Here is a 26,917-nt window from a genome sequence, read left to right on the forward strand (position 1 = left end):
TGCCAGAAGTATGATACACAAATATTCTCAAATTTGTCTTCAGCAGTTTTTGCTGAAACTGGAACATACATAAATCTGTCGTGACATTCACTCTTATGTTTCATTATATGTTCTCAAGAGTTTTTACAGTCTGTTATGTCTTTGTTTTTCACTTACTGCTTTTGCATTTGTTGTAAAGATTAAATATACATGATCTATATTTCAAGTTACCACTCCTAATTCTTTGGTCCTGTGTATAGTTATAGTTGTTCAAAAAAATGCCAGACTGATATGAAAAGTTTTGGTGGAATGAAACAAAGAAAGATTGAAAGCAATGCTATTGACAGAACTTTATGGTCTGTGTTCTACTATTTACTTTGTAGATATATGGGTTTATGATGTAAACCTTGCAAAGTCATTTCACTGCTGTTACATGTGCAAACAATTTAATTGTACTTTGAATTTTGAAATATTGGATCTCAATATATGATTACATGATTTATTTTTGCAAGAACATACTTAGCATACCTATAATTTTTCTGTTCCAAACTATCAATCCCTCAACTCCATGAATGATTTTTGAATAAATTATGCATGTTAGAGCAGATGACTGCTCCAGGGTATTATATAACTTTTTAAAAAATTGTACAACTGTCATCTAAACAATTTGTGTACACATAAAATGGAAAAGCAAATACATGTACCTTTTCCATTACATAGTTTAAGTGCACCTTTTGGAACTTGAGTTGGAAAAATGACATCCCTCAAAAGGCACAGCATGTAAGATACCAGCATTTTTCTGTTCAACCCATTTCTAACCGTAGAAGGAATACTGTGGTTATCAGGGAGAGACCTGACAAAGCTGAACTAAGAAATCATGTTAATGATAGACCATTTTAGTACAGAGATTTAGGTTGATTTAATTCCTATAGTGCCTGTTGGCATGACAGACACTTTTTACAAAGACTATGCTCACAAATTACTTCTGCTACTGGCAGTTACCATGACTTTATCAATGCCCAAACTACTTAAGCAGATTGCAACCATCAGGTATTGACCAGTCATCAATCCACATGGAAAGAAACCAAAACAGTAACAAAACCAGTAGAATTAACATAACAATATAAAGATAATAATAAACTAGCAATCGCTTCCCTTTCCTCTCCTCTCAACAAAACCAACACCAAGCCACCAGGCTCCTACAAAACAAGTGGGCATGTCTCACCTTGGAGCTTGTCAGATTGGAGATATGCCCAAAGACTGTAGGGTTAAAATGCAAAAGCTTTAACTACCAAGTGTCTCACTACTGGGCCTGGAAACTCAGTAGTATGTATTTACTGGATGCTCTTTGAGACAGCTAATCGCTTTGTATGTATTTTGTACCCTGCTGCGTAAGATGGGGCCATAGCCTCATCTGGAAGCAGCAGGAATGACCATAAAACTGACAGTTCAGCCAAAACTGGGGAAGGGTGAGAGGGGGAGGGAGTGGAAATAAAAGGTGCAGGACTGGTCGGTTTTGGTTTACAAATCCAAGAACCACACCAGGCATATACAGCACCTTTAAACATGAAAAATTGAACCTCATTATCCAATTTATCAGTGTGGAGGGCTCTGTGGTTTGATACCAAAGTCTGGCAGAGGTACGGTCTTGCTCAGTAACGTTGATCAAGACCGTGCATAGTTGTCGGAAATAAAGAACAGCCTACCATGTTCTGGTTAATTATTTGTCTGGAGAGAAGAGGAGGCCAGATGATTAACATTACACATTTGTGTTGTATTAATGCAACGGCCTCCATCAATCTGTCCATTCATGAAGTGGATGGGCATGAGTGAAATTTGGGAGCCTGCAATAGAAACTGTTGCTATTTGAAGAGATATAATCCCTTTGCCTCTGAAGAAAGTTTCCATAGCACATGTTCAGCTGTCAATTTCCTGAAGTTAATACATACCTGCAGGTAGGATTCCTGCCAAGATAATTTCATTCCCAAGGCCACATCTGGCTTACTGTAGAAAGTAATCTGTTTGCTAGTCCATACGCCAGAACAAAAAACACCTGTCATTTCAACCTTTTACCTTCTGAATGTTTGTTCCATTCTCCAAAGGGAACGTGTAATCTTAATTTACATAATAAAACCCATTTAAGACATGTTTATTATATAGAATAGAAGATACCCATAAACTGCCCAGAACATAAGCAAAAAACTCCTTAAATTTGTTATTTCTAGAATATACAGAGAGGTGAAAATCCAAGTGAAAATGACTACTGCGTTTCTTGAATGATAACCTTGCAGGTGGTTGGTTTGAATTTTACATTTAATACATTCTTGGTTGCCTAAGACTCTGTATTAGGTTTGAGAAGGCATAGGCTTTGCTGATAAGTATTTAGGTGCTTGTGGATTATGAAAACAGATGTGCTATGTATTTCCAAGTGTAAATTAAAAGTTCAGAGAACCTAAAGAAAATAAAACCTGGGGCAAAATACATCAGTTTAAGTAAAAACCATAAATAGCTCACAAACAGCAATGCATAAAGATATCTCCAACTATCCTGGCTAACACAGGTAGCTTAGAACAATGGAAAAACAAAGATATTTCAAAATTCATATGGGACATGAGGAGCAGAAGTCTTCAGACAACCCTAAACCTGAAATTATTAGCCATGACTTCACTGCTTTAAGTCTGTATGACATTAAGTCTAGAAAATGAATTATCTACCCATGTATAACTGAGTGGAAGCAGTACCCACATTCTAAATTGTAACAAACATTAACCAGTACATTTTTCCATGCCTGAAAGTCAATATTGAGGTAGAAAACAAAACAGAGTCAAGATGACACATGAAAAGCTATTTGAAACTATTTCTTTATGGACAAAAAATGTCAAAAGTTAGTAGACTCTTTACATAGAAAACACAGATTATGGGACAAAAAAAAAAAAAAGAAAAAATAAAGTAGTTGGATATTAGGTAATTACAAATTTACCAAAGTTGCTTGTGTTTCAGCCCTCTAGCAAATTCATCTAGGGACAAAATTTATATGATCATGTCATTAACATTTAGCTTATGGAACACACTAGGTGCATCGGTAACTATTCATTGGGTGTATCCTAAAGACTGAGTGCTTGTTCTATAAGAGGAATTTTAATCAATGTCTTTATTTATTGGGAGAGCTGAAAAGATATTATTTTTCTAAAAATCTGTCCTGAAAAGAACAGTTATGTGCTGTTGCAGCAAACCTCCACCATGAGCTAGATTTGAAACCTGAGTTGGTCATGGCAGACACGGCATGCTTTTTGAGCTGGTGGCTGGAGAGGATCACACCTGCTGAGTGTGATCACCATTACCCAGCTCTTTGCCTCATTTCTAGATAGAGAATGGATGTGACTCAGGGCTGTGCAGACACTGAGACTGTTGTCTGTTGGAGCTTGGATCAATTTACTGCAGAAACTGGATAGCTCATAGCTATTTTAATGTTAAAACACTTTCTTCAGTAGGAGGTATTATAAAGTATCTCCTCAGAGATGGCTGCAACCTACTAACAGCTTAAGTTGTCATGGATCTAAAGGGCTTGATCTGGTAGTCATCAAATTTGCACTAGCCATGACCTGAGTGGCTCCTTGTCAGCTTAGGGGTAGTTGTCTACTAAACTGACACATACAATCTTAATTTGGGTGATCACTTTATGTTATTAGTGGTTGGTAATCACTAGTTCTTCCTGAGGCACTTGTTATAGAATCACTTTTTCAGGAAAAATAAAAGAGGGTTGGGATTTTTTTTTCTTGTTTGCATGATTCCTTGCTTTTTTTGGAGTGTTTCTTGCCAGCTCTGTATCATTGTTTTACTTGCTGCTGTAATAGCTAACAGTCTATTCTCAGATGCTGTTGCCAGAGAGGAATAGTCTGACTCCTCCACAATTTCACTAATGGGTCTTACAAGGTCCTCAGCAATACCCAACCTGCTCAAGACCTTGCATGCTTTTCTGGTACTGCCTGCTCCACAATGTCAGTCGGTTTAGTCTGCTTCCCAAGTGTTGGAGTCCACAGGCAGAGGAAAAAGCCAGCTCACCCTTGCCCGTTTCCTAGGCCTTACACTAAAAACAGTTTTAGAGCTTCTGCTCCCACTCATACCACTGTTTACAACATGGACAGTTACTACAGAGGAGCGGCTTTGCAGCAGCCAGGACCTCCTCAAGACCTATATGCTTGCTTAGAAATCTCCCTGTTGCTGTCAAGTTACTCTCCCATTTCATGCCTAATTAGGCCAATAGGTCTAATTCCTTAGTCTTTTGACTGTTGCCTTGAAAGTTTGGATATTGTCTGTCACTAAAAATGACTGCACATATGTTAAGGAGTTTCATAAAATAGTTTTATATCAGCACATAATTGGTATCTTACTGTAGATAAGACTCAGTATATTTTGTGAAGACCTCTCAGCTGACAGGGAAATGGAGGATTTCTGTCAGAGGAAGCTAATTGGAAGAAGGCAGCCTCACGCCTACCTTGCACTGCTGCGAGGACGTAGAGATGAATGGGAGAACATCCATTTGCCCTCGTGCATGTTTCCAGAGCAAAGAGCTTTGTTACCTGTGGTCTCTACAAAAGCCCTCTCCTGGAATGAAGCATGATCTATGGGAGACTGTTTGTCAGGAGAGCAGTCACTAAAAGGCAGGGCTATGTCTTTGTGGCTGTCTTTTCCCAAATTTCTCTCTCTCTCCTGTCTTTCTGAGTTTCAGTGCTATTAATGCTATCTCAGTTTTGCCCCGCTTCTAATTTTATTAACTACCTTTCAAAAGTAGCAAGATGTTAAGATATGGCTGGATACTAAACTGATACAATTAGAGATATTCCATGCCATGAAGTCTCCCATGTAAACCTGTTTCGTAAAAAGGCCTAAGCATATTAAAATGTTAAATAAGAATTAGGTGTAAGCATTAATGATAATGCATAGTTACCTAGTTTGTTCTATCTGATCAAATTAATTTCTTTAAATATAAAAATTCCCGTTTACACTAACTCAGCTGAGCCAACAAGGCCCACTTTTGCCTGTTCAGAGGGAAAGGTCCGTTGTACACAACAGACTTTAGTCCTTATTTTTGACTACCTTTCCAGGAGCAGTTAAGATAGTCAGATTGCAGTGGTCGTGCAGCACAGGTCCCACACTGCAGCCAGCAAATCTGGCTCCTGTTGCCTTCATTTATTGAGGATAAACATAAATGTGAGATGTTCTTGGATCACCAAGTCGTGACAAAGAGCCACAACATAAAATACGAAAGCAAAACATTGCAGCTTTATGAACCCATCGCTCTCCAAAATGAAATGACTCTTAAGTCAATTTTAGCATCAGCAGAACTTTTTTAAGAATACAGAACTATTGTTTTATTAAAAAAAGCCAAAGAAAGCAGCAATCAGTTATACAAGTACTCCTAACTTTACACACCTTACAAAGTAAAAATGATCAGCTCTTTGAAGTGTCAGTTAAGGGTTTAAGTTTAAAGTAAGCAGTCTTGATAAATTAATGGTATGTGATTTAGCAATCTTAGTTATACAGCCCTTACTATTACTGTAATTTTTTTGAACAAATGTTGATGTTGCAAAAGTATCTATTCAGCATAAGTGATGTTGCCAAGATGATGTTTCTTTCATACCCTGAAGGTCAGTTAATAAGATCACTACATTGCCAACAAATCGTGCCCTGCTGTTTCTCAGTAAGGACTGAGGGACAAGTTCAATTTCAAACACACATTAGCTTGCATTCAGATACTCTAAAAGACATATATATAGAGGTTTGGATAAGAAAAACATCCAAATAAAATATTGTGCAAAGGTTCAGCTTTTTTTTCAGGCTAGTTATTCTGTCTTGTCAGCTCCACATTACTAAAGATTATAAATATACTCTTTCTAAGAAAGACAGAATTGTCCTGATGCTACCCAGTGGATTCCTGCTGAATTAATTTGGCAGGGAGGGAAGGGAAGAAGGGGCATAACGATTTTTTTTTTCTTTTTTTTTAACATGACTGTTATTATTCTAGAACCAGATGTGTTGTGAATTTAAAGGATACTAACCAATTTGGCATAACGCCCCATATGGACATCCTCATTTCAGACTAAGTGAGGGCTTTTATTCTGGGTTAGCTTTTTCCACTTGCAAAGTTTATCCTATTCAGAATACGTGTTTCCCAGAAGGGGAGCTTTTTCCACAAAAACTATTTCAGTCAGTTTCACCACATAGAGAGAAATCCACTTTATGTGACTGTACAAAAAGTTAATTATGTACAATATATTTCAATAAAATAGGAAAGAATATTCTAAACTCCCATCTTCCATGTGCACTAACACATTATTAATATGGCTTGGAGCCTGTGTGCCTCATTTGTCAGAATACCATACCTGCCATCATAGGTAACCCCTGTAGCCGCATTTTAAGCCTCAAGATCACAATTAATCTTCAAAGGTGAAATACAAAGCAAAGACAAATTGTTTTTACACTTCATCACTTCTTTATGATCTGAAATGACTATATCAGCAGCACAGGAAAAAGTCTGGTTTATTCTTTAAATAATATTTTTAGCATTTTTGGAGCATCAGTGCCTCACAGCCTGTTTGTTGATGCAGTGTTGTAGCAAGATCTTTGGAGATTTGTAAGATGCAGTGGTCCCCATTTTCATTTTAAATGGATTGATATCTTTTATGAATGATACCAAAAAAAAAAAAAAAGCAATTAAGCAGGAAAAACTGCATTTCAGATTAGACCCTACAGCAGCACTAGCATTACAGTTACCCATGCTGCTACTGAAGTTTTTAGGAAAAAAACGTGCCTTCCTCCTATTCAAGTGGTCTGAGTTACGTCCCTAATAGCATCTGTGAGATGTGGTGGGAACAGGAATAGCTGCAGCTCAGATTGCAGCCGTAACAAGGTCTTGCCAGAGCCCTTCATTAGGCAGGGGAAATAGTTGCCTTGGACTTCCAATGCAAGGAACAAATAGAAAGATGATGGATTATTTCGGTAGAGCTAAGGAAATATTAACCAACCTTCTGTATGAAAAATATTGTCAAAACACCCATGTGCCTAACTCAGCTATTTTTAGTCTTTGAGGAAGAACTTTTACTGAAAAGAAAAACATATAATATTTGGAAAACCTGAACATCAGACAGGGCTTACTTTGAAAATGAAATGTTATTGTATTTATCAGAAATAAACATTGAATTTTTTATAATTTTCTCTTCTCAGTTCACTATTAGGACATTTCTTTGAGCACTGCCAGTGAATAATTCTTTTAAATAAAAAGATGCTTCTCAAATCTTTAAAAGCTGCTAACAGTTTCTCTATCATGTGTCTTTCAAGCCATAGGACACGCTGGTTGTTAAGTTAGGATTTGCGAGGGCAATAAAGCTGGTGCGGTTTTGTTTGGGAATAACAGCCAAGCATACTCATCCTGAAGCAACTCACAGAGGTCTGCAGACCTACGGCCTATATCTGTCCTTTCTCGTAAACTCTGGGTGATTTCATGGCAGGACTAACTAGAACACAAGCACCAAAGGAGAGAAAGGTCCTTGAGCAACACGAGCCGGGGGCAGGCTGGCTCCACAATGGTCGATGGAAGCATAGCACGGGTGTTTGCCTCGCACGTGTCCCAGATTGCATTATTTTCAGAGCAAGTTTTATACTTTTAAAACAGTTCTCGGTTTGTCATTCAGGTTTATGCCTCCGCAGCACTGAGATACACCCTCCTTGTTTTGTGACATTGACATTTTCATATATTGTTGCTCGCCTTATGCATGTGTGAACAATTGCTGCCTGGATGGGGTGACTAGACAATAACAGGGGAACATTCTTTAGTTTAAAACTCCTACACAAGATATATATTCCTGAGCTTTCTAGTCCTGTCAGTTATAACTAAGCCATTAAGTTAATCATACTGAATTCAGAAAAAGGTGCTACCCGAAACCTGTCAAGGTAATTATCCTTCTTTATCCTCTGAGGTAGGAGTGCTCTGTGTCAAATAAACATTTTTTAAGCGTTCCACCATAACTTTCTCCTCATCTTCAAGATATGCACCTTCTTTCATCTCCCACCTGAAAGAAAAAGAACTTTTTATTAATTTTTTAATGTGTTTTAAACCAGTCCTTAGAACAAGCAAGTCAATACAAACCTCGTTACTACCAATTAATTGCCTGCCCCCCCCCCCCCATCGCGGTGGGGTACACCAGTTAAGAATACTGCGTCACACAAAATACAGCCCCCAAGAATCTTGCCCCACACAACCGGCATGACAAATTGTAAAACCTACCAAAAAATCTTGCTTATATTTATTGTGGTAATACTCTCTTTTTCTGTTTTGTATCACACATGTTGGCAGAAGTGGAAACCTTGTAAAACTAGCAGAAAAAAAGTGGAAGATTGAACAGGTGTTTTGGAAGTTAAGCCACTGCTCCCGAGGCTCTGTAAGTCTGCAGTGAAAACTCAAACATCACATGATGTCCAGCTCAAATAGTTAATCCGAATGGCCATCATTCTCTTGCAGTGACAATACTATATTAAGAAATACCACAAAACTGACTGGCTGTTTGTTTCTTTAACCAGCAGGCATACCTATCACACCAGGAAATAAACATACCGTATTCTTCCCTTTCTCTATGTGAATACTCAATTCTAGTTTAGGATGAAGATTAAAACTGAAAAATGAAAAAGTAAAAGAATATGAAGACGATTTTGCTTTTGTTTGGTAGTTAATTAAATATAAAACCTTAAAGGTCATGCAGTATTCCCTTGCAGAAAATCAGGATAATAAATGCAGAAATAGTGCTAATACATAGTCAGCTAAACTTTGCATCACTCTAATTATGCCTACATAATGCTCAGTAATGTGGGTCTATCTCTTTTACAAATTCTAGGGATATTTAAGGGTTTGATATCCCTTTAATATTCATCTCTTTCTGTTCTAAGTAGATAATAAAGTGTAGGCTCCCAGTTCAGACCAGCTGAAGACAAAAGGTAAAGCATGAATACAGAAATCAGATTTTCAAGTATTAAATCCAGTAGATTACAAATGAGCCATAGGATGATCCTGTAAAGTAGGAGACATGTAGAGAAGCAGCAGAACAAAGACTGCTTTTAGGAAACTAATGTCAGGAGCAATGCTTTAATCCTGTCCCCACACTTCTTAGGTCCTCAATCAGACTGCAAAAACCAGAAGCCATATACAAGTTTAGATTGGTGAATAAATCAAATATAATACAGAATGGTGGGAAGAGAACGTTGCATTCATCATATTTTCAAAAAGAGGACAGTTGTTATTGGCAATAGAGCATGGCGTGCACTTTTTGTAACTGTATTTAAAAGCTTACTAAAACCAGAATAAGAAGAAATGCTCTGTAGTACAATCCAATCGTTAAAATACAGTTAGGAAAAATATATTCAATGACCATGCATAAATTAGCATATCTCTATCATACCTTTACTTTAAAAAATGAATCTGACAACACACATTACTGCCTGAAGTGAAGAAGTTATCAGAAGCAGCAAAGTGTACTATGAGTAAAGTTGTAAATGCTGCATGTCCATGATCAAATTTTTACAATAATTAACCTCCTATTACCCCACTCATACATGACTACAATGATACTTAACCTTACCTGAATATCAACATTAGGTACAATTAATTGCTGTTATGTCTGTCTGCTTCATTCTTTGGTTTATGGTATGTTTGTAAAATCTGGCTATACGAGCCCTCAGCACAATTAACTTTCGCAAGCATCCCAGCTGAAAACTGTTAAATAGGGTGACTGTTTTCCCTTTTTCCTTTTGCTAACGTACCACGCACCTCTTCAAACCCAGGAAGGAGTCATGCAAGCCTTAATTTGAATTTATGGTCCTCAGAGTCATTCCGAAACACCACTTTAGCAGTTCAATTGATTCATTTTAATTAATTTGATTTGTTGCATATTTTTAAGTAGAGGAGCTGTTTGCTTAGAAGGACGACAACTAAAAATGCTAAATGGAATATGTTCAAAACAGTTATTGCTGGAGATATAACACAGAAATCTAGCAGTCTTGGCTAATGGAAGCTTAACAATAAATCAGCAGATTCCTTTTAAAGACAGTGACTTCATACTTGTCAGCACATTTCATTGAACCTTAAACATTAGTGTTGGTAAAAATCTTCAATGTCATCCAGTTTGGACATTCTTTAGTGTTCACTTTATAACAAGTTATTACTAATACATTACATTATCATTTTATCAAAAAGCAGTCTATTTTTAAAGCATTTAAGCAGGTCCAATGAGGATAAGAATGTCTTCTATGCATTTGCTTAACAGTATCCATGAATTAAAGATCTATGAAATGAACTTGACAAACACCTGGTCCCTCATCTAATTTAGACATTTTTCCACTCTTATGCTTAAAAGTCTAGGGATAATGCTGTTTTTTGAAAGACTACTGGACTGTAAGCAAGGAGGCCACAGCACGTCTTTGCTGTTCTGCATGAGATGAGAAACCAGGTGTTCGTGTTCAAGTGGAAAAAGAGTCAACATTTACTATTCAAAAATTTGTCCAAAATAGAACATGTTTTTACTAGCATATCTAAAATGTGTGACAATTGTTTTGGCAATAGTAATTGGTACAAATCCAACTAGCCAGTTCAAGTAATGTGAATGTGAATGAAATTACCATCACAAATTACTTTCAAAATGCAATCTTCATCAGCTGAACAGCCAGCCTGCACACCTCTGTTGTTCCAAATCATTAGTAACATAGCTCCTAGAGAAAATTTCCAAATACATAGGCGGTGTATATTTTATTTTAGTCTGGCTACATTGCTGTATCTTGGAAGATAAAATAAAATCAGCTTTTCAAAACGGTACTGGAATTATTTGAACCAATCCATCATATCACCATCCACATTTTGCTTAGAGTTCATATAACCATAACGAGTCCCAGTGTCCAGAAAGACCAACTTTCAGTATATTCTTCATATTTAAAAGAAAGCATATGTTTAAAATAAACTGCCATCACCTTTGTAACCTTTAGGGTGGCAATGCAAGTTTTCAGGCCAATACTACTTGTGCACTTACAGAATTAAATATTTGAAATATGTTTTCAAAATATGCTGAAGTATCAAATAATGTAGATGACATATTCAGTGCACCAGAGATGAACTGCCTAAAAACTTTTCTCCCTGTGTTGTTCCTTTACTATGTTGCACATGGCTAATCACAGGGAAAAAAACCTTGGCAGTATGTTTTTTCAGGCAGATACAGCAAAAGACGTCAGCACAGATAAATAGAGGAATGACTGAAGTTTTCTGCTGGTCATCCTAGACCTTAGATCATGAGGTCAAAGAGGATACCTAGCACTGGGAAGGCTTCTGTTTCTCTGCATAAATAAGGGGCAAGAGAGGAAAAAGTCTTGGCTTGCACATCCACAAGCTAACAAAGTGCAAGGGGCGAAGTATTCCATGCTCCTGGCATATCCAGTGATTCCAGCTTGTTTCCTTGGCAGTGTATCCATGTGCTAGCCTTGCTTATAATTAGCATCATTACATCTTTTCATATAAACGGGTATACAGGACTATGTTTTGTGATACTTTTTTCTCCCTGCTATACTGAATTAACAAAAGTCAATTTGTTTGCAAAGATGCAGAGAAAAATCTTCTGTTAAAAGGCATGCTAGACGTTTTGGCAGGGCTGGATTTAATAGGTGGTGATACATTTGCTGCTTTGATTCCTGTTGCAAAATTGCATATATTTTGTAAATTGTAGATATATTCCTATGAAGCCACTTTTTAGAAACCATAATAGGGACTATATATTACATTTAGGTGCTTGTTACAGACCAAGAGGAAGTTGATATCAAAGGAGTAGTATATTAAATCAGAAATACAACATGGTTTACATATAGTAGTATGCATATAGGAATTATGAAAAGTGACATAGATTTTACCTGTAGCAGATTATCACATTTTAAGAAGTTTACTTTAGTAGGTACTCTTTGATTAGTTACTAAGTTTGTTCATTACAGTTCATTAGTTATAACAAGTCTGTAAAGATCGGAGGGAAAAATTTATGTTAAAAATTAACAGCAAGAAAAAATGAAGAAAACTGAACTAAAATGTAAGAATACTTTTCAAGATCTATTATGAACTTTGAAAAATCTCCTTATTTGTATTGTCAGAGAGACTAACCATGCCGTTTTCTAAAGCTTATACAAAACAACGTCTAAAAAGTGGACAGTTTACAGAAAGGGTCACACAAACATAATTTTTTTAGTGGTATTCTATGTATTGCTGAGAATGCTTATGTAATATTTTGATATCTGTTGTGTTTCTTAATGTCCTGAAAAACGTTACATCCCATGTAATTCTACGGATGGAAGGGGGGGGGGGGGGAAGTATTTCCTATGGAAAAGGTAATATCTCAGGTCCCCTTGTAGGGAAGTGTTGGCAAATGATGAAACATTAACTGTACAGCTGTACATTAGATAGCTGAAAATATGCATTTTCATATTGAATAATAGCTATACTTAATAGTTGATGAGTATAAGAAAAAGCAATGTATTTGATACTGAGCTAAGAAGATGACATAATTCACATCTAATCTAAATCAGACACAGCCAGTGCCATTCAAACATCCTAACATGGGTAAACATTCAGACTTCAAGCACTGCAAGCTCTTAAGCTTATCTATTTTTAATGTGGTGAATTACCACTGCAAAGCTTTACAGACACACTATTTTCAAGGGGAATTTTGATAAAAAAGTGAGCACAAGTTGAGAAGGGCTTCTTTTGCCAAGTGTTAGGTAAGAAGGCAAGAGTGGGAAAAGAACACAAAAAAGGTGCTTAACTTCCATTCCCTTTTACCTTTATGTGACTTGAGAGTCATTTCACGTAACGTAGGTGAAAATATTTTTCCAGATATTCGCTTTTGGTTTCTTCAATAAACTGCTTTGATGTAATTTTCAAACTTCTCTCTAAATGCATTTATTCATAAGTAACGCTATAAACTGAAGGAGGCAAAAGCAAGCAACAGTGTGTGCATCAACAACTAGTCGATGCAATTTTGTGAAATTGAGATTAAATTCATGCCATTGTTTAAGAGGTGCAGGGTTTGTTGGTTTTTTTTGCAAGGGACTTAACCCTAATAATGTGCACTGCCAGCTGTGGCATGTTCTCTTACATTGTGACCTTGCAGCTGCGGCGCCCTCCCAGTTCAGCTGGTCCGGGAGTCCTTTGCTGTTTAGAGAGTATTTTTCATTTGCATGTACTTCCTGTAGCCTTTTAAACTTGAGCAGATGTGAAACCATTAATTGTATTTTCTCCAAAAGAAGTCTTTATACTTGTCCTTATGCTTGCTCCTCGTACAATATAATTATGATAAATATTATTAGCAGCTGAATGAAGATGAGACTGACCATTTGTTTGCCAGCCGTTGACAAAAGAAGAGGAAAGTGACAAAGCAGGCATGAAGTCAAGACAGGTAATTTGGTGTTTTGTTTTTGCCTTTTGCAGCCTCCACACTAGTTACAAGCCACCATCACACAACCTATTCTCACAGCTGTGCAGGGCCTTTAACTGAACTCAAACGCCTTTGGTTGAAACAACCATTATCCCTTTGTACTGGATTATACTGGCATATTTATACTCAAGATGGAAAATACATGGAGTTTAGTTTTTTTGTACAGTTCTTGAGATTTTGTATGATAAATCATAAATTTAAAATGTGCATGTAAATATTTATTTTAATCCAAAATAAACATATACGTTTAAATGTGTCAGAACACTGCCAGTAAAGTCAGTAGGGTTCTCTACACTGAGCTGGAATGGGTAGAGAAATCATGCAGTTAAATAAAATACCATGTCTTGCTACCAGCTCATGGAGCATTTTAATGAATTGCCTTTTTGCTTCCTGAAGTTCACGAGAGACAGAGCTGTGGATTAAGCTCTTGCAGGCAGAGAAACTATTGTTTGTTATCGATGTCTAGCATGCTATACTTCACCTCGACACAAGAAATCTCAGCAGCTGGTACCTTGTTTGCCATTTTTAAGTAATAAAAGAATATACATCTCTGTAAGTTTCATTTCATATTTCAGTTGCAAATGCACTTTTTTTAACAGGAGAAATCACAAACCATGAAATGCATTTTACATCAGTGTTAGGCAGCCAACTCAAGCCCAATGTTTATCCATAACCTCAAGTCCTGAAAAATCTTTCAGTTTCTACTTGAGGCAATGCTTTATTTTTCTAATGGTACTATTAAATTAAAAGGGAAGTGTCTAGCAGTTTAACAAGATTGCATTTGGTTAAAATAATTTATTTAATACTGTGACTAATATTTTAACTCCTTAAATATCAACTGTTCAAAAAATGTCTCTTTTGTTCCAGTCATTTGTGTAGTAATCTCAGATCTTTTAATCACTCTGAAATCTACTAACCACGTACTCCCCTGAAAGACATGAAAAAAAGAGGGAGGTGAGGAGCCATAAAATATACAACTACTGCGCTACTGAACAAGACCCAGGTGAACAATGTGATGCCTGTAAAGTTTCTGGTAGCAATATTCACCCTGAAATCACGGCAACAGGGACAACATCTCCAGGTCTACCTAATGCAAAACAATTCACTGTTTTTCTTCACCCAAAATAAACAATATCTCCTCATAATGGACAGATACATTGCTGTGAGGACAATCTATGTGAAAATCAGTATCTTTCATCACATTCAGATATAAATCAAACCTCAACATTTCAATACAATTTTGCCAAATTCCTGCCTCTCAAATGTACACAAACACCATGAAAAATGCCCTCCTAGAATTTTCCCAGTCAATAAAATAAATTCATTTATTTCCTAGAGGATATGGAGGAATGTGCCATGAGAATTATTATTTATGGTTTTAATTATCTGTATGCCACAAGAATGGCAGCATGGGAAAAAATATTTAAGAAAGACACAGCTATAAGAGATCAACAGAGTTATGCTCCTGCTTCCAAAGAGCAGACCCAAAGAAGAGACAGTATTTTGATGTACTGAAAAAATAAGCACATGGGGAACATTGTAGAAAGTATGTCATGAGAAGAGAGGAGAATAGAGCTCTGACTCATAGGTTAACCTGTCCCAGCTATGAAGTTAAGACATTAGAAGGATATTTAAGAAGTTTTGAACTGAAATAGAAACTTCACAAGTGTTGGAATAAAATGATGAAAGACCCTTTTCCAGGGCAAGAACACAGCTACAAAGGATGTTGTCAAGGGCAGCGGAAGGCACACAGCAAAAATTTCAGAAGCTTTCCTGCTGCAATAAGAAAGGAGAGGTAGCATTTACCCAGCCCCCTGTTATTGGTGTTTGCTGTCCCACATCTTTGAAAAATGGTGACTCAAGCTTCACAGACACCAAGCCATGCGTTGCAGACAGTGGGAACAACAGGATGAAGCTTTCTCCTAGGTCTTTTTAATTTGACTTTTTTTATTTGCAATTCTAACACAGTACAAAATGGGCAAGATCTAGATCCTCAACATTTCAGCTGGTTCTTTTTTTAAAAAAATGATTGTTAAATTTCCATTTTTCAGTGCATTCTTATCATTCTTTCTTAACTGTGTAGCTTTAAATAACAGATATTTGAAAGAATGAGGCTCACACTGACCCAGCTTTGTTGAAGTTGTCACCATACTGTGTTCTGAAGATAGTCCACTTTGTTAGGTCGCTGCAGCAGCAGGATGTCCCTTTAACCTTATTTTCAGTTTTCTGAGATTTCTTGGTTTATACACAACTTGTATACCGGTCCTTTAGTCCAACACCATTTACATGGCAATAATGTTGATGTCATAGTGTGCCAAAAAATGGAAAGATGTGCTTAATAAAGGTTTGGTAAGTGTTTTCAACTTGGATAGAAAACATTTATATGTGTATACATATATGTATGTATTTGACACTTCTAACTAATTAATGATAACAATACAAACTGATAGAGAAAAGGGAATGTACTAAATAATTAACATAAGTCTAATTGCACCCTTCTGAGATTGACAAGCTGTCAGGAGATGAACACAGAAATTTCACAGAAATGAAACCAGAAATTTCAGATACCTAGATATTTACTCCCAAGAGTAACTTGGGATTTTAGTTTGCATAAATCCCAAAGTCAGAAAGGGATGCAGAAAAGAGAAATCACAAATCTCTTAATTTTTATTTCATGCTGACTTAATCCACTAATATTCCTCTTGGATGGAAGCAACTAAATTCCCACAAGGCTTCTTGAGTCCCAGACCCCATCCTGCTGGCTTTCCACCACTTCGCTGTCAGTCATGGAGCACATGTCTTCTCAGACGGGGACTTGTTATTGCATCTAAGTGGATTCTGCAGTGAATTACATGCTGGAATGCATAAAGAATAAAAGGCCTATAGAAATACATACATATTAGCAGGATCCGAGACCTACAGTGCTTTTGTGAGATGAAGTCGGCAGGTATAGGGAAAGTGCCTGTGACTCTCTCCTTTGCATATTAAAAAATACGGTATTTTGTCCTAACTGGTGAAAAATTTTGGTTGAAAATCTTGAATAACAGGGCAGATTTTAAAAGATCTGTTCATTGTCAAGTAATTTTAATTAAGGTGAGCCTTATAAATGTAAATGAAATGTGAAAACATTTGGTCTCAATGTTTTTTAAGTAAATTACCTGAGTTTTAATTAAAAATAGTATTTCATTATGGAATGCTATTTTTTTTCTTAATGTCACAAATTTATTTTTTTTAACCCAAACTGATATTCTCAGCTTTTCAGGAAACCAAATACATGTAAAGTATTTTATGTAAAGCATTTTGATTTTTTGCTGTTGCTTTTTAAATAAGTTACAACAAAAATATCCCAAACCCTAATAAAAATAATTTATACAGCTTCAGCTTCAGTTTGCTGAACAGCTTAGAAACTTAAGCAAAGTTTATTCATAAAGGATAATTTCTTTTAATGGCATTCACAGAAATAATTGTGCTAAGATCACGTGTGCTTATTGCCTGCAGATTGTATCCTGTCCCCATTCTTTTATTTCTCCTTTAACTATCCCAAAAACCTCTACTCTGTGCATGCAGTTGCTTATCTGACTCTGAATTACGAACACTGTATGCTTGATTGTGCAAACACATATAGTATTTCAAATATATATGCATACAGCATATCTATATTTACCTACATATATACATACTTACCTACACATACTCATGCAAGTAACAGAGTAATGATGCGGGCATTCAAGATTTTATGGAAGAATGGGTTCAATAACACCGTGTTTGAGCAAAGTGCTTGGAGGTGAATATTCAAATGATTTAATATTTTCACCAATTTTAAATAACTTGGTAATCATCACATAAAATTAATTTAATTATTTTAAACATCAATTTAATTTTTCAAGAAAATCAAAAAGACCCAAATTCACAAAATGAAGTTATCTTAGATTACAGTGCTGGCAATATTTCCATTCAGTAAATGTAAGCTATACCTGCATATGATTATATGGTAGAGCTTAGGAACCAAAAATGTATCTACTAAATGTATCCTGCTCTTCAGATCATGCACTACCTGTTCCTTCTCTTCACCCCTCCCTTTTTTATTTCAATTTACAAAGGCTTTCTATAATGAATGCTGAAAACCCAATGTAAATACTTTAAAGGATTAAGCTTTCAAATGTGGTTACTGTGGCATATGTATATGTTCTGTAAATACAAACACAAGATAGATCTGCTGAGAAATTATATTTGATAATTTGACAGCTTTGTGGCTTAGGAATATAAAAAATTCATATTTTGTCAACAAGAAACTTCCTCCATTTGTTAAGAAGGGGCTACTATGGTAGTATAGGAAGATGAATATTTTGAAAACACAGATTATTATGAGAGTAATATAATCCCCTACTTTTCTTGATGCATTGGATTTTTAACAAATATTCATTTACATTGTATTTCTTTTAGAAGAACTCCACTCAGTTCATGCCTTGCAGAAAAAAATGTGCAATCTAAGGAGAACATTTAGGGGAGCCGGAAAGCTGACTTTTATTGGTACTAAAAGGTTTTATTCAAATTTAAGCAAATGATGAGCTGCTGAAATAACTTTATGTTCACACCAAAGAAAAAAACACTCCCTCCTGGCCTGCGGCCAAAATCCCCCAGTCTCTCGTGAGGACCAGGCATGCCCATCCTGTGGTATCATAGGCACCCGAAGCTGGTGTCCACCTAAGGCAGGGCCACCTGGAGCAGGCTGCTCAGGGCTATATCCTGTTGACTGTCTCCAAGAACAGAGACTCTTATTGCTTACTTGGGCAACCTGGTCCAGGGTTTGACCACCCTTGGATTAAAAAAAGGTTTTTTTCTAATATTTAGACAGAATTTCCTGCATTCCTCTTGCACCCATGGTCCTGTCACTGGGCATCACCGGGAAAAGGCCATCATCTTTGCTCCCTCCGTCAGGTGTCCATACGTGGATAAGGCCCCTCTGAGCCTTCTCCAGGCTGAGCAGCCCCAGCTCCTCAGCCTCTCCTCGTTTCATCATATTTCACAGTACCATGTGGAGCTACCCCAGATGGCACACAAATGCCATGTCTCCTTCACACCTATAGCAATCCTAGCAGGCAGCCTCACCAACGGAAACATTAACCTCATCATTAGCGCTGTCCCATATGGCATAGTTGTCCCTCCTCATGCATGCTGCAGCTGCATCTAGCTCTGACGACTACGCGTTTGGGTAACTAAAGATGGTATCATAGGACATTTCTACATGGCACGGCAGAGTGCTGTAGATAAATGCCAGCAACAGCGCTTGGCGAGCTGCTCGCCGTTCTGCAAGCTGCACAGTTGGGTTCGCATTGTATGGGCTCAGGTGAGGGGGGGCATACCTGCACTGGTGAGGGGAGGCTGTGAATTGCTCAGGTGGCCTCAATTTTGGCATTTTACACTAATCCAAACCTGCAGCTTGCCATGCAAATAATCTTTGAAGATCGTACATTTATACTACCTTAAACATAGAGAGCACCTTATGGAAAATGCCAACAACAATCCAACACAGAATATCACAAGATGGTACACAATCAAAACTGCATTACATGAAATATAATCCCAATGCTACAGACAAATAAAATAATTTTCCTTTGTTGGTATTAAAGGCACACCTACGTATGTTTCAGTATAATCCAGCTGCCGCCAGAATGTACCGGTTTCACTCCTGGCAGGTCTATTTCTTGGCATGACTGTGTGTTTTCCAGTAGGACTCCCTGGGAAGATGTAGTTTCTGAGGGAACTGTCCCAGACTTAGTGGTGTGGGAGATGGGGTTCCTTGGGTGTCCTGGCCTCCTGCCCAGCTCATGGATTTGGTAGGGTAAAATCCCCTCATTCAGACATCAGTAGTTGCGGTTCTTCTGCCATGTGTCAAATGCTCCTACTAGTGAATGAAGGCCCTCAACTTCACAGGCTTTGGATGAGCCTGTAGGCACAACATCTAACCACTTCACTGAATTATTTACTTTAAAAAAAGAAAAAGAGAGGGGGAAAATATATAAATATCTGTAGTGAAAAACAAGACAGAATGTGAAAAACTGATGATGTTCATTAAACCCCTACAAACAGTTAACAGAATGTGGCCTTGGGAGAAGGAACCGACCATAAATATGCCAAATGGTTAATGAGACTAAAGAAAAAATTATTTGAACTATGTGTGAACTATCCTAATTATCACACTAAAAGATTGACCCTCGAGCAAAGAGAGACTCCTACTAACAAACCCCACAGAACATGGGCTGTGGAAAAAAAGGATGCTGCACCTTTCAATGGAGATGAGGCTTGCAAGAACCAAGGAGAGTTAAGGGTGACCAAGTGTCACTGTGAGCAGTTGTTCAAAGCGCACAAAGTGTTTTACTGTGTGGGGAGAGGTGTGCTAGCTGCCTGGGTTCAGCGCCCAGCACCCATCTCTGCACAGACATGCGATAACCCAGCATCGTGACTCGCTGTGTGATTGTTCTGGCATACCGGCTGAAGAACCCAGGTTTGGGGTAACAGCTTGTACCCTGAGAAAAGGAAGGATGTTGCCTTTACATCCATTATCTGTGCAAACTTGTCCCTGTGTAGAAAAATCAAAGTGATTATAACTTGTAATAGCTGAAATACTGAAGTCAATTGGCCAAATTCAGACATCAGTACTGTATATCAGTACTTCATTTCCCTTTCTGATGCTCACAGGGTCAGTATGGTCCCTCCAATAAAGAACAGCGTGTGAGTAGTGCTGTATGTTCTTTCCTATAGAAAACAGATGTCTAGTATAATAAAATCTACAACCATTTTTTTAGCTCTGAAGTACACGTCTGAAAGGCTACTCTGTGGCAACTGTGCACTAAACAGCATGACCATTAATGGCTAATACTGAGTCAGGATGAATGCTTTAATGGCAGAGACTGGGAAAGAATATGCCAAAAGTGAAACAAAAAAAGAGATGGAAAGGTCAGGATAAATTGTCTGGTTTCCATTGTTAGATTAAAAAAAAAAAAAAAAAGAAAAAAAAAAAGAATTCAATGAGCCTGGAAGCCTGGAAGATACTTCTTCATTTTCAAAACTTAGTAACTGGTTGTATAACCCTGCCTCACTCTCCCTGAGGATTACCAGCACCAGACTGAAAATGCAACAACCAATTGAGGCAGAGATACCATCTCAAATAAGAATAAAATAATCTGTAGATAAAAATCTACGTAGCCTAACAAATCAATTTCAGACTAGCATACAGGTGAATAAACAAATACAGAAATGGAGATGAAGATATATAAACAGGATCTCTGTCCACAGTATGCTTCATTGTTAGTCATTTAGGTATTTCACTGCTGTATATCAACCCTTTACAGAAAGGTTCATGTAAAATAAATAAATAAATAAATAAATAAATAAATAAATAAATAAATAAATAAATAAATAAATAAATAAATAAATAAATAAATAAATAAATAAATAAATAAATAGAGTATTTGTTTATGTTTGGAACTGAAAAACGAGTAATTTTCCCCAGTTCACTCAATGCAAGATAATGTTGCCAACACCAGTGTAACTAATATTTACATCCAGAAATGCGAAAGCCACAAATGCTGAGAAGAGAAAGGTAAGTGAAAAGAGGACTGAAAATATTGGAAATCAGTCATGCAGACCAAAATCTTGCAAACAAGGTAAAGGAGAGAGCTGGAAGAAATTGCCCAAGAGCTCCCCTGAATAAATTGGCAAAGGGCATTGCTTTTTCTGCTTAGCTCAGGTCCACCCCGTAAACTTGTTAACTGGAAAAAGATGAATAAACAAAAGCAAACTTCATCTGGTTTTCACCCATAACAAAGACAGGTGAGTCTAAAGAACAGTGTGCTGGGCTCTGGTACATAAAACTGATCTCAAGGAAAGCATCTATAAAAACCATCATAAATCTGTGTATTAAATACATTTTAAAATCATGTTGATGAATTAGCTTACTCACCATGCATACACATGGAAATTCTTTAACTGTAAATAGTGTTTACCATATTTCAAGATACATATTTAGAATAGTTGCTAAACAGGGGGTTGATTAAACAGAAATACTACATGATGAAATGTCTTAATATACCTCATATTTACTGTAGCTTTTTTCCACTCCTCCATTCTTTGGGAAGTTAAATACTATTGTGCAAATATTGTTTTAAAGATTATAAGGCTCTGGTTTTCAAATTCATCCAGTAGAATAATTTAAATTATAATATTGTCTTTACTAATGCAAGCAGTGATTGATGAATTTTCCTCTATGCAATATAAATACTAAAGGAATTGGCCTATTAACGTTATTTTTCATTAATCTGTTAGTGTTGCAATAGCCAAAACCTAGTTGAAGAAGAAAAAAGAGAACATAATATGATAAACCTTAAACGATCTGAGCACAATATATTGAACCTCAATTTTGTATGCCCTCCAGTGAAGATTTCATTAATTGCCTAACAGGCTAGTGAGAATAACATTTGGCAAATTAATTGCCAAACTTTCTGCTGGCATTATTTTGTAGGGTACATAAGCTAAGGACGGCATCATTCAACAGATAAAGCAAAAAGGCAGTTTTACAGCTTGTTGTGTAAGACACATATATGATGTCAGGAGTGGAAGTCATTAAGCAGGGAGGAGATGCATGAAAAAAAGACACGTAAGAAAACAGTAACACCATGCAAATACTTGGTTGAGACACGTAGATTCAGTTGAACTGCACAGGTTTGTTGTTGCTATCATCTAAATGATATTTATTCCCACTGGTTGTTGGAACTGGGAACTTGCTTGGGATTACGTGCATATATCTGCAACCAGGAAACTCATAAAGACATATGTTCACAACTTTTACTGACATAGAAAATACCAATTTGGTGAACATTTTTTATGGATGTATACCCACTTTTACATTATCTTCAAAGGGAAACACATTTCAAAGCTAGAAATCAAGAAAATACCTTCAGACAGTTTAACAGGTTGGCCTTTGCCAGCCAGGAACAAGGGTCACATCCCTACTCTGCTGCCTTGGTCAAGGAGGTGGGGAGAACAAGGGAGGACGTGCAGCACTCCACCAGGCTGCATTGCAGTGCTTCAGGGGGGATTTTATTAATTCCTTAACACAGGAGAAAGAAAGAGTCGCTGTGGGACAGTCTGTATCTTTCTAATTCAGATTACTCACAGGAGACGTGCAAGAGTGACAGGGGAAGGGTCTCCCATGCACCGGTGAAATCCCAACCTGCCAGGCTCCCGGCTTTGTGTCTCTGCATGATGAACTTTAAAAGGTTTGGATTTCATCTTGATGCAGGATGGGAACGTTTTCTAAATCTCAGAAATCTTCTCATGACAGGAATATAATTTCCTCTCCTTTACCTGCCAAGTATACTGAAATCAAGTTGATGAAATCTATATATCATCCAGATATCACATATAAAGATTTGGAAGATGCCCCAAAAGGCAGATACAGGTGGAGACTACAGTAACTGGCAAAATGCCTATCAATTAATGTCATTATCAGCATTTGAAACAGGAATTTGTAGCCTATTAACTTCTCTGCAGCTGCTTACACATTTCAGAAAATATGACGCTAAGCAACAGCATTTGATCAAGCCTGATTAGGATAGATCTGAGGTAGTAAAGAGTTAAAAAATGTAATAATTCATTGCCATATTTGAACTCCCGGTAATGCGCTTTTTATTTTTAAAAACCAGAAATCAGAACAAAGTTCAGTGCTTTCAGAAAAAGAATAATTCCTGCATAAAGAGCTGCCAAAGAAATAAAGAAATGATGGATATTACAATAAATGAGACCATGAAGCCAAAGTTAGTGCAATGTATCTCTCTTTTTTGAAATTCTAATTTTCTCTATATTTCTGCTCAAGGCAAACAGCATTCTTACTACATATTTGTGGAGCATCATGTGAACTGTATGATAGGATAAAATATTAAAAGAATAAATTGTTGAAAATGTATTGAAATGGTTTTAATTATTCAGTATTTTTAATAAGAATGATAGATTTAGAAATTACAAAGAGCCTTAAGATCATAAAACTTAAGAGCGTCTGCTGCAGCTGGCACTTGTGATGTCTATTTCATCCAAAGCAGCAGTTCTTCTGTTCCTGTGGTATCTGAGGCAGCCAGAGATAGGGCTGAAACCTCGAAAACAGAAGTGGGCACCACCTAAAACTATGCTTTTTCTGTCGACTTACTACTTTTTTACGGACAGTCACTTTGGAGGAGGAGACAATGCTTGTAATGGCTACATTATGACTTTTATGAGTGTAAGAACATTTGAGAGGACAAGCACAAAATTACTATAGGCCTGGCTCATTTTTACGCTATGCTCATAAAAACTGTACTTAAATAAACGCCACACCTACTTCTTCTACCTTACACAGCCACTCACCACCGATCTTTTAACATCCCAGTTGTGCTTCTTGGATGCATACCCACTGGAGCATCAGTGCTTAAAACCCAGCCGGTTTGTCTGCAGGAAACAGACAAACATCTCCTCCTGTCAAAAAGACTCTGACCTCTTGCTTGTAAAAGATGGACAAAAAGAACAAGCATATTTGTGTCGAATTTCATTCTCTCCCTTGAAATTTCTTTTCACTGTAAAGCTGCACACCCTAAAATCAACAGGAAGTCTACTAGGAGATTGAAAGATATGGGTGTCACGGAAGAGATTAAAACTGGGCAAGTATCTGTAGAAAAAAAGTACAGTGGAGCCTGTGTAAAAAGCCTTTAAATAGTTTCTTAAATTTGACATCAAGCCAGAATAGAAGAGGAAAGGTTTTCGTATATTGCACTACATAATTTTTGCCCATGTTTGTGCCAACCACAAATAAGCTCCTAGCCCCTCTCGTCCTCAGACCCGTGGCTACTGCTGCAAATTCTGATTTGGGCTGGCAGCCGTGAGAAGCCAACATGGAAGGGACAGCATCAGTGACAATGCAAAATGGGAAGGAGGAAAAGCTAGAAAAGTGGAAACAGGCACACTTGAGCAGTCCCCTTCTTTTTGGCCAAGCTGCTAGACCTGCAAGCAGAGCTATCTTGAAAAATGTATAAACTAGGAATATTTACACTTGGCAAGAAACAAGGTGCAGCTACTCCCTGCACAATATAGCACCACCAGTGAAGGAAAAGGGGATTTCCTTGTGGAATCCGTTCAGCAGGCAGATCTCCCGAGACTGGGCTACTGCTGGGATAAGTAGGTGCTTAGTTAAGTAATTTGCTATTTAAAAAGTTGGACACTGGTTTAAAGGTCAATGTAATATCTGAAGATAAAGGGTTAATAAATAAAAGAATCACAAACAGGTAAACCTTAGAACAGAGATACTGAAGAATATTTACCTTGGAAGGATGTTTTAAATAGGTGGGAAGGTAAGTAAATGGAAAAAGTAAATTATGCAGTTATTTCAAGGATGAAGATACTCCTGAGAGCATTTTACAACCTCATGGCATTGGTGGAAATCACAAAAAAAGGTGGCTTGAAGATAAAAAGAACAAGACCTATGGACACAAAAAGTGGAATGAAACAAAAACGTAAGAAGAGTAAAGGAGTTACCAGAAAAGTTTAAGAAGCTGTTCATGCTGTTTAAAAGCTTGTTTTCAGAAAAAAAAATAAATTGTTAAAACATGTGAAAGAAAATAAAGGAAGAAATCATTAGATACTAACACTTTGATCTTAAATATGTTCATGGAAGCTTTATAATAACGATATAAATCAGCACAGATGTATTTGTTTAAGCCAGAAAAAAAATTATGTGATAGTTCTGGATTAGTATTCTCAATATCCAAAAATGGTATTGCAGATCATAAAGCTGTTGAGCATGTAAAAATCAGTGTTCACTAGACAGACATGTCAACTGTGGAAATGACAGGTCATAGGCTACAATTTGATTTAAACTCGTAACAATTTTTCACAAAACGAATATTATTTTAAGTCCAAGGGAGCCACAATTAAATGGGTCCATGGAAAAATGCTATTAAAAATCTACACATTAAAGTGTGCTTTAATGTGAAAAAAGGAGAAGAAGTTGTAGTAACACATCCAGAACTATATTTGGTACTACTAAATTACACAGCAGTGCATGGCAAAATAGAATTAGCAGCTGCTGGAAAGTTTGTGTAGAAGTCTGAGAACTAGACTTGTTGGCTATGTAATAAATTGATTTCAAAACAAAATGTTTAAATACTCCTAAGAAAAGTCCAACAGACATCTCCTATGACAGAAATTAAAGATCTTAAGTCTTCCCATATGACAGCACGTATATGAAATACGAAGATGACAGTACATATACGACATTACACAAGTATCCACTTGCAAAGCGTAAGTGCAAGTGAAGTTTCTCCTTACACTTAAAAGACGGACAAGAATGAACAACAGTCACTTAACACAGGAGAGTACATTTTCATATTCTTTCGCAAGAGGAGGAGGAAAATTTCTGAACCTAGCGTTGCTGACAGAAAACAATTTGTATTCTCTGCTGGCTAACGCTGCAAGATTGAAAACCCCATGCAGATCCATTTAAAGCCGGGAACTATCAGCTCAGATTGCTGGATGTGGGCAAATATGTTGAACATCATTACATGTTTACCCTTCTTTTACAGCCTTTTTCGGGGTAAGACACTAAGGTTTTGCGCTGATCAGGCGTGGCTACCTCATGGTCAGCGATCTACAAGCTAAAGGAGATCAAATTGGGGAATGTGAATTGGGGAATGTGTGTTACATTATAGTCATGTATTTTTTCCCTGAGGTACTAATTCAGTAAGTAAATATAAAGATCTGAGGACTGTGCGGAAATGTGACCCTTCTGGAGCACTCCAGCAGAAGATATTTGGCTGATTTTGATGATCTTAGAGGTCTTTTCCAGCCACAAAGATTCTATGATTCTGTGATTTGCATTGTAATGCAGAGAGGCATTACAGTCCTGAGAAACAGTATGTAAAATTCTTGTTCACTGCTTTCTTTAGGCTGGTTGTGCTAATATTGGCTTATCTGTTCTGTATTAAGGAGTCGGCTTACTATGAGGCTCAGTTTTCATTAATAAAAATATATCCAAACACAAACACACACAACAAAGCAATGTATCAACGATTTATTAGACATGCAGGAGCTAACTTGTACTGCTTCTGAACAATGAATTGTAAGGCTCAGCATATGACAGTGGTCTTCATGTACGTTGTGTGATAAAGTACATGATGCATTAAAAAGCCCATTTTTTTTTTCCCTTTCAACTGCTAGTTCCATATCCTCCTTATTTTCCTAAATTTGCTGAGCCTCTCTTTCTTTATTTTGTGGTAGTGAAGCAGATTGCTGATAGCACAATACCTTGTGCAACATGTCTTCTGTGGCAATTTTGCAGGTAATTTCCTCAAACACAAAAGAGACAAGACATATAGGACAGAGCTAGTCTGTAATTTACTTCTGGATAA

At 37.0% G+C, this 26,917-nt stretch overlaps 1 protein-coding gene across 2 annotated transcripts in view; it reads right to left on the reverse strand.

Annotated features, from left to right (window-relative positions):
- Positions 1-464: 464 nt before the first annotated feature.
- Positions 465-26,917, reverse strand: part of KIAA0825 (KIAA0825 ortholog) — a 252,911-nt gene continuing 226,458 nt past the window's right edge. For both annotated transcript variants that reach the window (XM_055790172.1, XM_055790173.1), the window contains one exon: positions 465-8,048. In XM_055790172.1, the coding sequence (XP_055646147.1) occupies positions 7,934-8,048 (115 nt within the window). In that variant the 3' untranslated portion in view covers positions 465-7,933. The remainder of the gene's footprint in view (positions 8,049-26,917) is intronic.

The sequence above is a fragment of the Falco peregrinus genome, chromosome Z, assembly GCF_023634155.1.
Source record: "Falco peregrinus isolate bFalPer1 chromosome Z, bFalPer1.pri, whole genome shotgun sequence".
NCBI lineage: Eukaryota > Metazoa > Chordata > Aves > Falconiformes > Falconidae > Falco > Falco peregrinus.